The sequence below is a fragment of the Girardinichthys multiradiatus genome, chromosome 11, assembly GCF_021462225.1.
Source record: "Girardinichthys multiradiatus isolate DD_20200921_A chromosome 11, DD_fGirMul_XY1, whole genome shotgun sequence".
Classification (NCBI taxonomy): Eukaryota; Metazoa; Chordata; class Actinopteri; order Cyprinodontiformes; family Goodeidae; genus Girardinichthys; species Girardinichthys multiradiatus.
In genome coordinates, this window is record NC_061804.1 from 27,339,712 (window position 1) to 27,351,815 (window position 12,104).

General features: G+C 39.7%; 1 protein-coding gene across 3 annotated transcripts in view; it reads left to right on the forward strand.

The window, feature by feature from the left end:
* LOC124876292 (flotillin-2a) overlaps positions 1 to 7,122 on the forward strand; it is a 37,013-nt gene extending 29,891 nt beyond the window's left edge. For 2 of the 3 annotated variants that reach the window (XM_047378941.1, XM_047378940.1), the window contains exons 9-11: positions 2,733 to 2,916; positions 3,376 to 3,525; positions 4,835 to 7,122. In XM_047378941.1, the coding sequence (XP_047234897.1) occupies positions 2,733 to 2,916; positions 3,376 to 3,525; positions 4,835 to 4,885 (385 nt within the window). In that variant the 3' untranslated portion in view covers positions 4,886 to 7,122. The remainder of the gene's footprint in view (positions 1 to 2,732; positions 2,917 to 3,375; positions 3,526 to 4,834) is intronic. The other variant, XR_007040265.1, reaches the window with a different exon arrangement.
* Positions 7,123 to 12,104: the final 4,982 nt, after the last annotated feature.

A 12,104-nucleotide genomic window follows, 5' to 3' on the forward strand; every position in this document is an offset into this window, starting at 1 on the left:
TATGTTTAGGCTTAAATATTGCGGCTGTTTATGATAAACTCCGAACCTGTCAAACAAATACTTTCAAAAAAAAAGAACACGGTGAGTCTCAGAAAAATATTAAAAGGTCAAGGGAGGCCAACTTCCAATAAATTATTTGACAGACATATTTGTCATTTTTATTGTTATTACTGATTGTCCAGTTTCTAGGCTGCAACTGTTGCGAGTTACGTCAAGCAACACAGTTGACAAGCTTTGCACGCTCCTGTGGTGTTGTCCCTGCCAAAGCAGTGACCAGTTGCCCCATCTGCGCACCGATGGTACAAAGCTCAGCCCTCCTGTGAAATGGCCTATAATCCATCATTCTGAATAAAGGCAAAGCAGGATGTAGTCTATGCCTCACTGGGTCCCTCCGGACCACAAACATACAGGTCCTTCTCAAAATATTAGCATATTGTGATAAAGTTCATTATTTTCCATAATGTCATGATGAAAATTTAACATTCATATATTTTAGATTCATTGCACACTAACTGAAATATTTCAGGTCTTTTATTGTCTTAATACAGATGATTTTGGCATACAGCTCATGAAAACCCAAAATTCCTATCTCACAAAATTAGCATATTTCATCCGACCAATAAAAGAAAAGTGTTTTTAATACAAAAAACATCAACCTTCAAATAATCATGTACAGTTATGCACTCAATACTTGGTCGGGAATCCTTTTGCAGAAATGACTGCTTCAATGCGGCGTGGCATGGAGGCAATCAGCCTATGGCACTGCTGAGGTCTTATGGAGGCCCAGGATGCTTCGATAGCGGCCTTTAGCTCATCCAGAGTGTTGGGTCTTGAGTCTCTCAACGTTCTCTTCACAATATCCCACAGATTCTCTATGGGGTTCAGGTCAGGAGAGTTGGCAGGCCAATTGAGCACAGTGATACCATGGTCAGTAAACCATTTACCAGTGGTTTTGGCACTGTGAGCTGGTGCCAGGTCGTGTTGAAAAATGAAATCTTCATCTCCATAAAGCTTTTCAGCAGATGGAAGCATGAAGTGCTCCAAAATCTCCTGATAGCTAGCTGCATTGACCCTGCCCTTGATAAAACACAGTGGACCAACACCAGCAGCTGACACGGCACCCCAGACCATCACTGACTGTGGGTACTTGACACTGGACTTCTGGCATTTTGGCATTTCCTTCTCCCCAGTCTTCCTCCAGACTCTGGCACCTTGATTTCCGAATGACATGCAGAATTTGCTTTCATCCGGAAAAAGTACTTTGGACCACTGAGCAACAGTCCAGTGCTGCTTCTCTGTAGCCCAGGTCAGGCGCTTCTGCCACTGTTTCTGGTTCAAAAGTGGCTTGACCCGGGGAATGCGGCACCTGTAGCCCATTTCCTGCACACGCCTGTGCACGGTGGCTCTGGATGTTTCTACTCCAGACTCAGTCCACTGCTTCCGCAGGTCCCCCAAGTTCTGGAATAGGCCCTTCTCCACAATCTTCCTCAGGGTCCGGTCACCTCTTCTCGTTGTGCAGCGTTTTCTGCCACACTTTTTCCTTCCCACAGACTTCCCACTGAGGTGCCTTGATACAGCACTCTGGGAACAGCCTGTTCGTTCAGAAATGTCTTTCTGTGTCTTACCCTCTTGCTTGAGGGTGTCAATAGTGGCCTTCTGGACAGCAGTCAGGTCGGCAGTCTTACCCATGATTGGGGTTTTGAGTGATGAACCAGGCTGGGAGTTTTAAAGGCCTCAGGAATCTTTTGCAGGTGTTTAGAGTTAACTCGTTGATTCAGATGATTAGGTTCATAGCTCGTTTAGAGACCCTTTTAATGATATGCTAATTTTGTGAGATAGGAATTTTGGGTTTTCATGAGCTGTATGCCAAAATCATCCGTATTAAGACAATAAAAGACCTGAAATATTTCAGTTAGTGTGCAATGAATCTAAAATATATGAATGTTAAATTTTCATCATGACATTATGGAAAATAATTAACTTTATCACAATATGCTAATATTTTGAGAAGGACCTGTAAAGCATCTGCTAGCAGAACAACGTCAAACTCAGCTCTTTGTATCTGCAATTACGCATTAGAGACGCCCTGTGTAAATGCACAGAAGGGTAAAATCTCGTCAGGGCAGAGCTTGCGGTGACAAACCTGCCGCTGTGAATTGCAACGACAAAAGTTAACTAACTGTAACACCCCAGAAAAGCAAAACAGAACAGAAGGAAAAAAATCAGCAACTGGATCATTCATAATGATGCAGCACAACATCCCCTGCAGGTTTTAAGCAACACAGCTTTTGTTTGGTCTACCTCTAGTTCCACCGGGTTGCACACACAATTTCCTCATTTAAATTGGGCGGTCTGCACCTCTTTCGCAACTGTAATCCATTGCAGGTTTGAAGATTGCTTGCGACACGCCCACTTATTCCACGTGCATTTTGTTTTGTACAAGCAATTTAGCGCCCCCATTGGGGATCCTTGAAGATCAGGGCTTAAGTGTGACCTTAATGAGCCACCATGAAACACTGAGTCTGGAAAAGTATGGATTTTTGAAACAGAACATTTGTAGGAGCCCTGGTTTGAAGACCAGTGGAGTATCCCCTTAGAAAGGAACAAACACTAAAAGTATTTGTACTAAAATAATTATATTTGGTTTTATGTACAGTAGTTGTTCAGCATGTTTTTAGTGAGATTATCAGCCACTAAAGAGTCCTGTTTCACCTTCTTTCATCTTATCCCAGGATAAAGAAGGTGTTGACGGCACAGGCAGAAGCTGAGAAGATCCGCTGTATTGGTGAGGCTGAGGCAGCTTCTATTGAAGCTGTGGGCAAAGCAGAGGCTGAGAAGATGAGACTGAAAGCTGAAGCCTACCAGCAGTATGGAGAGGCAGCCAAGACTGCTCTGGTGCTGGAGGCTCTACCTAAGGTCTGTGGTAAACATTTATTCAAATCTGGATTTCAAGTAAAGTGCTGAACATTTATGTCTGTCCTATTGGTATTAGGCTGTCTGCTCACCACAACAGTTCTGTTTAGTTCACATATTTCTGGTCACTACAATAAGTTGGCTAGTAAATTATATTTATTTCAATTTATTGTTTTAAAAAGCATTGTTGTTCATTATACTTTGTTGCCATGATATAGCCATTTCTCTAGTATGGTATTAAACCTGAACTCCAATCAGTTTTATGTTGCATAAACACATTACTTGGCATTTAATGTGTGTCTATTTTTAAATTGGAGTAGAAAGTGTTGCCGTTCTGTTGAAGTCTTGAAGTTTCTCTCATTACAATTTCCACACAAACAGACCCTTATGATTGAGTCGTCATCCAGTGGGTGCAGGTCAGTAGCTTGAGGCTTTAATGCTTATCCTGTTGTATTTTTTCAGATTGCCAGTAAGGTGGCTGCACCTCTGTCCAAGACCAATGAGATTATCATCCTGAGCGGCGAAGGGAGCCGCGTGACTGGAGAGGTCAACCGGCTTCTAGCTGAACTCCCTGTCTCTGTCAAAGCCCTCACTGGGGTAGATCTGACCAAGGTGAGAGCTCCACTTTTCCTCCGGGCTCTGTGAGAGCTGACTTGCTTTATCAGGTCTGCCTTAGGTCAATTTTTACCTTTATGATTAGTCATACATTCACCGTTTCCTTGGTAAAAGATGTAACCCATTTCCAAACTCTGGTTTTTATAAAGCTTTGACCTGCCAATACCGATTTGAGCTCATTCTGTTTTCTCTTGAATAAAATCATAATAAAGAGCATTCAGAATATTTCTTTCTAACCTAGGTATCACAAACAGTAAATCATATATATTAGAAGCAGATGCCATGTCACATCATGTGTTTGAGAGGAGTTGCTGCAAAATGTTTTACTCATTTAAGAGAAAGACAGAATGATCTTTGAAACGGTCGATGTCATTCATGTTAGCAATTAGCACATTTAGCATCAACTCTAAACATCCTTATCTTAACCCAGAGATGTCCAAAAGGTTGCCTGTATTTCCAAATCTAGAAAACTGTTTTACAGTGAAGTTAAAATATTAGAACGAAATAACAGAGCAACCTTGCCTGTTTAGCCTTCCTGATACCAGCTCAAATTGGCCATGTCAAATTTACTACATTGACTAAGTGTCCCCATGGCAGATAGGAATTGATGTCCTGTGGCAGAATGCTGTTTTCCTACCACACGTTTTCCACCTAGGATGAGTAAAACTGCTAAATTACAAAATGTCGAAGAAGCAAAATGACCAGAACCCTCTGAAGTCCAGCTATCTGTTGTCGCAGCCGGGATGAGCTGCTCCTATGTGCTATACCTTCCTTCATAGAAGCCTTTGTGCACCTTTTGTGCCCTCTGATTTGATCTTTATCTTCTTCTCTTAGCAAGAACTACAGCACCAATAAATATCAGCATAAACTGTTAGGGCTTAGGTAAAGTGCGTTCACCTGGCAGAAAAAGATTGTTAGGGTGAGTCTGATTTTAAACACCTGCTCAGATTTTCTCTGCTCACTATTTAGAAAATAAAATTTTATTCTTTCATCTTATCTTGATGAGATTTAAAGCTTTCAATTTAGAATTAGTAGTTGGCATATAAAATGTGGTCATCTGATATTTTAAAGTTTTTCCACTTGTCATCCTTATAGAAATGTAATAATTTTTATACAGTTGAAGTAATTGTTCATATTTTGTCCCCAAAGGCGTCATGCTTATTCACAGCCCTATGCTCAGCTAAAGGGTCGCCCTAATGGCTGAACATAGGGTTAGATTTTACTTCTGAGAGTGTAGTTGCCATGTTATTATAGAAAATCCATTCCAGCTTTCATATTTATTACATAAATCCTTCTGATCCCACAGATCCCTCTGCTCCAGAAGATGACCAGCCCACAGTGCCAAGCCGCTGTGTGATATATGAGACAATCCTGGCTCAGATGTGTATCTGCCTCAAGCATGACAAGGTTTTTCAGTCAGATATCTCTCTTGCAACTGCCTTCAACCAGTAACACTTGACACCAACCAAGAGGTTGTGTTTTTTACCAGTTTTCAATATGAAAAGATATATTTGCGTTTGTTTGTTTATTTCATCCTTATTATCCTACATTATTAGCAAAGATGCTGCACTTTTAATCACTTCTACATGTTATCCAAAACAGAGCAGAAAAAACATCCAGAGATGTATTGTATTCTCCTCCAAAGCAAGGGCAAATCCCTCCTGGAGTTTGGAGTCAAGCTGTGCAGCTACTGCCTCTTCCTGTCTGTTGTTAGAGACGGGTTTAACTTGTTCTGTTCCATCTCCTCTCCGTGTAACGATACAATGCTGGTGATGTTTGAATCACTTGTGTTATAATCCTCACTTCGGTTTATGTTGCCTCTCTTGTTCTGATGTGCGCTGCCTGTTCAAACCTTCATGTCTGTCATACATGGATGGATACAGTAAAACCGGTGTTTATCCATCACTTCTGTGACATGTTTGAACACATGGGTACCTGCTAAGCAAACAGAAAGCCATACATAGCCTGAAAAAAAAACCCCGGGACCTCAGCTGGGGCTGGTTAACCCTTTTCTATTTCCTCAAGTAGCATACATTTAGCTATCAGGGTCTGAGTCTGAAATCATTTTATTTCTCCTCTCTGTTAGTCTTCCTGTTCCCTCTATTGAAATGGTGTAAACATCAGGAGTAATGATGGCCTTCCTCTTCCATCCATGATGACGAAGCAGAAATTTAAGTTGGAAAACAAACATATGATCAGTTTGGCAACACGTCTGATGTTATTCGTGCTTCGTTGCTCCTCGGTTTGGTAGATCTGATGTGAAGTGAAGGAGAAGGTTGAGCAGAGCAGCTGGACCAGTTACTGCGAAGCATGAACCAGTTAACGGCCTGATTTCTAAAGAAAGGTTTTGTTATAGTGAGGAAGAAACTAAACATGAATTTCTTTGTACTGCTTGTTATATTAGACAGTACTGATTGTGATTTAAATGTGCTGGTTTTAAAATTATTATTAGTTCTTCACTAATTCCTGGTTGAGTGAAAGGGAGGACTGCTTATGTAGTTGTTACATGACAGAAATTGGTGTTGTCCAGGATACTGTGAAAGACTGGCTTGCTTTTTTTTTATTATAATTTTTTAGTAAACATGATGAACCAACTTGTGAGGAATTTTATGACCACTTTCCAAATCTGTGACCATAAACATGTACTTACCTTTTCCCTCTGAGTTATCATTCTTGCGTCTGTATTTTCTGTGAAATAAAACCTTGTTTTGTTTGGTTTTGTCCTGCCTGTATTTTAAAAAAAGTTCATGTGTTTTGCACCTGAATGACCAGAACAAACCCAGGAATCACATTAACCTGGTAACTTGTCATGTCGTTTTCTTTCTTTTCATTTCTTTCATTTGACCAGTGGTTTTAGCATGTGAGTGAGTCATTCTGACCAGACAGGGAACATCCCATACAGGAACATACAAGAACTTGTATAACAAATTACTTCAATATAAATATATATTACAATCTCACCTAGATTTGTCATAATTTTGAACGTTTGTGCAAAAAACAAGTTTGTTAATGTACGAACAGAGGAGTAAGAATCTGTAATGCTAATTAAAAAAATTAGATTTCCTTGGTGCCTTTTCTTAGAGTAATGAGCTGACTTCTTTGTGTGCAGGTTGACTGTATTAAATACACGCCTTGAAGTAGTGATGGGATTTTTGTTATACGTGCTTTAGCCTAACCTTGTAGATGCAATTAACTTGAATATATAGTTAATTTGTTTTTACATAAATAAATCTATATATTTAAAAATCTTTTTTTTTTCTGAAACTTTGACCTCATCATTTGTTTTGGCCATTCTATTTGTGCCAAAGACTGCAAAGCCTATTGTCTAATCAGATGCAACTTCTTGTGACTTGGTGTAGCATTTGAGAATATCACCAAACATTTTCCACCTATGCCTTATCTGTCATCTGTATTTGGACTATGTCTGTCTGTTGTAATCTGTTCTCCCTGTTCATGTTTTATTTAGGAAGTATTCTGTGGCTTCTCATGTACCATTGACTGTAAGGAGAGGTCATGCAGCATGGAAAATTAAGCATGTGTTCATGTTATTCTGCATTGTGTATCACCTTCTAATAAAAAGTTATATCACCTTCAGTCCGTCTCTGTGTGAAAATGCTCGTCTGCACACAAACATTTGGTTTCAGAGAGTTAATAGGGTAATATGGGGTCAACTTCACTGAAGTGTGGCTGACATTCAGAGGATAAGTGATTTCAGGATTATAAGTAGTTCATTTCATGTTGCATCAGGTCGGAGATCTGAGGGCAGGATTCTGATTTAATGGAAAAGCTTAGAAATAAAATAATTATGTCACCTAAAATGAGCTAAAAAAGCTAATAACGACCTGCCTCCTTTACAGGGCGAGCTGTATTTTATTAATCCTAAGTGAGCAGTAATAGCCAATTTAAGCCAGCAGAGGTCACTGCAGAAACATTTTGAACATATTTCCGGGGACAGAAGTGTAAGTAATAACTGCAGTCTCTTTGAGGAGTTTGTAAGAGCGTTTTTTGACAAAATCCTTTTTTTTGCATAACTGACTGGAGATCTGACAGTCCTTGTCAGAATATTTAATGGAGGAGTTAGAACAGACTAAAATCTGAGCGTAAGATTGGTTTTTATCAAAGTGCCAGCTGAAAATTTGGAGGAAAAGGTATTGCAGATAGATTAATAGATGAATAAAGGGGTGACTAAAGAATGACTTTCACATGATGTTTATCGTTTATCATCTGTTTGTCATGTTTTATCAAACAATTTAGGGACACAATAAGATAAAACCTTGTTAGAAATCATCTTGTTAGTGCATTATACAGTTTGTTTATCAACTGCTGTTATTTTTTGTAGTTCTGAGAAGGAAGACAGGTACCTTTTTCTCTGCTGAGCTAAATGGGCTGAACTTATATAGCGCTTTTCCAGTCATACAGACCGCTCAAAGCACTTTACACTAGCGCCACATTCACCCAATCGCACTCACACATTCATACACTGATATGCATGCAGATCGGTAGGCAACTTGAGGTTAAGTGCCTTGCCCAGGGGCACATTGACATATGGCAGGAGGAAGCTGGAATCAAACCCACAACCTTCTGATTGCAAGATGACTACTTTTCCTACTGAGCCACAGTCGCCTCAGCTAAAAGCTAAATAAGTTTAATCCATAACAGTCACGTAATGCAATGAAAATGAATTAAAAAGCAGCAAATGTCAGAAAGCCTGATGAACTATTACCCAATTTCACTTTAAAAACTAAAAGAAGAGCTTGGTAGATCTTAATAAAACTAAAATTAAGGTTTCCTAAGTGTTGTCAATTTACACAACTGAACAAAATCGTAACGCCTGGAAAGAAATTAAAAGTATTCACATTTAAAACTGGTGGATTATCACAAGGTTGTAGGAGTTTGAGAATGCCAAAGGAAGAACCAGGCGCAGGAGACAAAGCAAACACAGTTGTCAAATTTCTGAAAACTGCATTTAAACTCAGGCTGTTCATTAGCTGATCAAACATAAAGAACCTTTAGTCATACAACTTTAAAACTGGCAATTAAATCGAAATGTCATTAGGCATTCATACTATCACTCTGACAAGGCTAAAACACCTGTCTTTGAATGTGGCAGAATTGCACATGCAAGGCCTCTCCCAATGCTCCACTGCCTCAGAGGTTGGACAAATGCAACAATTATATTGAGTTTCTTAAAAGATGTCGAGGATTATAGAACAAAGAATGAAGTGGTAGAACCAGAACAGTTTAACCTGAGCTGAGCTAGAGAATACAGCAGGCTGTTTAAGAAGAGAGAACCAAATCCTACGACATTTAAGGCCTCTACTAATGTTGATTTCAGCCCAATAACTTTAAGACGGCATCTGGGAGTGAAAGGCTTAAAGAACAGAAAATATTTTCCAAGGTTTTGCACTACAATCTCCCTATTTTGTTTGTGATGGAGCACCAAACACAGCCATTGGGAGGTGGAAGAAAGTTCTGTTCTCTGATGAGAAAATAAATCGGGACGCTCCTAAAGGCTTCCATTGGTACTGAAATGAAGAGGGAGATGTTTTCTACATGGTACAGTAGTTCCATGCTAATCTGGGGTCTTTTTTTCTCTCAGTGGTACAATGGAGCTTTGGGTTGTGCGGAGGCATCAAACTGTGGCTGGATATGTGGAGATGCTGCAGCAGGTATCCCTCTGAACTGAGGCCCTCTGTCTGTGCTGAACAATGCTGCAGTTCACACCTTTCTGGATTTCCTCCAGAATAGCAGCCCTCTTTTGGACAATCCTGTATGTTCCCCTGATTTAAATCCCTCTGAAACAGTTTGGGGATGAATGACAAGGGAGGTTTATAAAAACAGATATTATTTCCAGACCCTGGATGTCCTTCATGAAAGCATCTTTAACACAGAGGACCACGTTCTCCCCAACCTACTTTAAACAGTCTCATCTCGTCTAAACACATTTTTGAAGTAATCAAGAACGATGGGGCCACTCACAACTGGGTCCTTTTATTGAAGCTTTTAGTTCTGTTTTGGGATTTTGTTTTTGTTAATAGTTTATGTGTTTATGTGTTGATGCAGTTTTCAATAACCCAGTTATTTAAGCTTGTCACTTTCCTTTCTGGATTATGATCAGTAACGTATTTATCAGGTTGTTCAATCGTTTAGATTTGACTTTTTTGCCTAAATGTTTTTAGGCCTTTAGCAGAAAAGCTCATTTTTAACCCGTGGGAGTTGGCACAACATAGCAAAAGTGATTCACTCACAAAACCTGATGTTCCAAACAGAGTCTGTTTTCTTCTTGAATTTTGAATTTCAGGAATATTTGTTTCACCAAAACGAGGCACTTTATGGCTGGAAATAGTTGTAAAAATTTAGAAGCAGGATCATTTGTTCTTTTATCCATCTATAACTCAGATCTGTTGTTCCCAAAGTTGGAGATGTGAATCAACAGAAATCAAACTACATGACTGACTGTTTAACTGAGTTATCAGAAAGGTTTGCATACTAAAAGACATTTTCTTAGACTATTCAGTTGCGAAGAAGGAGGATTTTCCATCTTCTGTTTTAGTTTATTAAGTACAAGTTTTTTACTGTTGGATCTAAATTGAACCTTTCATATTTCTCAGGCCAACCAAGGGATTTAAAACATGTCTGGTTTGCTTTTGATGTACCAAACATCGAGGAAGCTGTTTGGAGAGAAACTTCATGAATATTAAAGTTTCCCTTCAGCGAAGGATTAAAATGTCCTGTCCCCTCTCTGGTTGTATACACTTCTGCTCAGTCTTATCTCAGTTGATAAGAAAACCCTATGAAGCTCATTTTTCAGCACAAAAAATACTTGTTACTTTGCTGCCAGTTTTCTAATCTGCTGTAAAAGGCGTAATGAGCTGGCCTTAAGTTAATAACCCCATCTTCCACGCTGTATAGAAGTAATATCAGCCTCATGTGCAGCAGAATAGTATTTGTAATGCCAATTATTGCCGTTCAGATGTTATTCTGCTTGTTAATGAGATCTGTTACTGTTTCATTATGCCTCTGTACGTTTCTCCTGTGTTTGTTGACTCCTAATTAGTCCACCTGCTTCAAAAAAAAATGGATTGGATATGAGCCGGGGGGATTTATTTGCACATGGTCGGGGTGAGTACATGTGGTCGATGAGTGATTTAAGGCTGCATCAGAAGTTGAATTACAACCAAACATTTTTTTAGTCCCTGTTTAATGATCCAAAAGGTTTTCTTGATCACACTGCATAAAACTTATTTAATTGCAGTCAAAATGTCCTCTTCTGTTCTTATAACCATTAAAGACAACCAAAAGCTTATCGGTGTCTTATAGAAAGAGCAGGAGCTTTTCTGCTGCAGATAAAACTGCTGTAAACCAGGGAAACCACCCAGATGAACCAGCCTCTGTCCTTATCAGTCCCAGCAGGAGGACTCACACCCCATAGCAGATCTCACACCCTGACCAGGAGTTACCAGGTCCTACCTAAGACAAGCCCTTCCTGAGGAACACATGCTGCTGGGCTACATGTAGCTCCCACATATTACCAATGTAAATTACTGGGTTTTGCCAGAACTGTACACAAGTGGAACTGTGATAAATGACATTGACCTTAGTGGAGTGCATAAAGACATGAGAATACGGTGGATATTTCCATATTAATGACTTGGTTTCAGAGGAGGAGCATTCATCAGTGCCGCTTGGAAAATTAGTGTACCTGGACAAAACCTCCTCCTATTGTGCATTCCTTCGTACTAAAGCACCCTGAAGCGGTTTGTTTACAGCTCGACAAACTTCCTGTAGCCTGTTTGGAACCTGAATACTGTCGTTTTATTATTATTATTATTAAACATTCATTTCACCAGGCATAACATTGTGAACAATTTCTTATTTACAATGTTAGCCTGGTTTATGTTGGGAGAGGGAGGCAGTAGATGTAAAGTTGAAAACCGTCAAGTCAGACTTGATTCTTCTTGATTCCAGAAAAACAGCCTATTTTTAAACACATGGGGACAAACTGTCAGGGATTAAAGACAAAACGCAGCAGGAAACTCTTCATCACACCTCAGCCATGACTTGATGCTGTGAACGTTACGAGGACACATCTTCCACATCCTGCAACCTCGCTGAGAACATGGAAAAAAAAAAACACTGAAGCTTTAATAAGTCAGCTAACATGACATCAGCTGACATTTAATGGGATTAACTTCCAAACAGTGAAAGCATCACACATCAATCCAGCAGCTAGGCGATTCGGAGGAGTGTAGATATGCTGAATGTTAAGATTTATTTCCACATGGGGAGATAAAGGTCCTAGTGGTTTTATAAAGGAGCGTTGTCTGACTGTTGGATTCTTCTGATTAGAGTAACCAAGAAAGGTCAGAGGTCACATGAAGACAAACATGGAAAACAGTATAGGTACATGCAGTGCTTAGTGAAAGTATTCATACTGCTCACACTAATTCTCATTGTCTTACTTTACAACCATAAATTTCAATGTATGTTACTGTTGCTGACTGGCTCAGGTGGTAGGAGTCCTTCCTTTAACCGGTGGGTTGCCAGTCCGAATCCCCACTCTGTCTGTCTCAGTC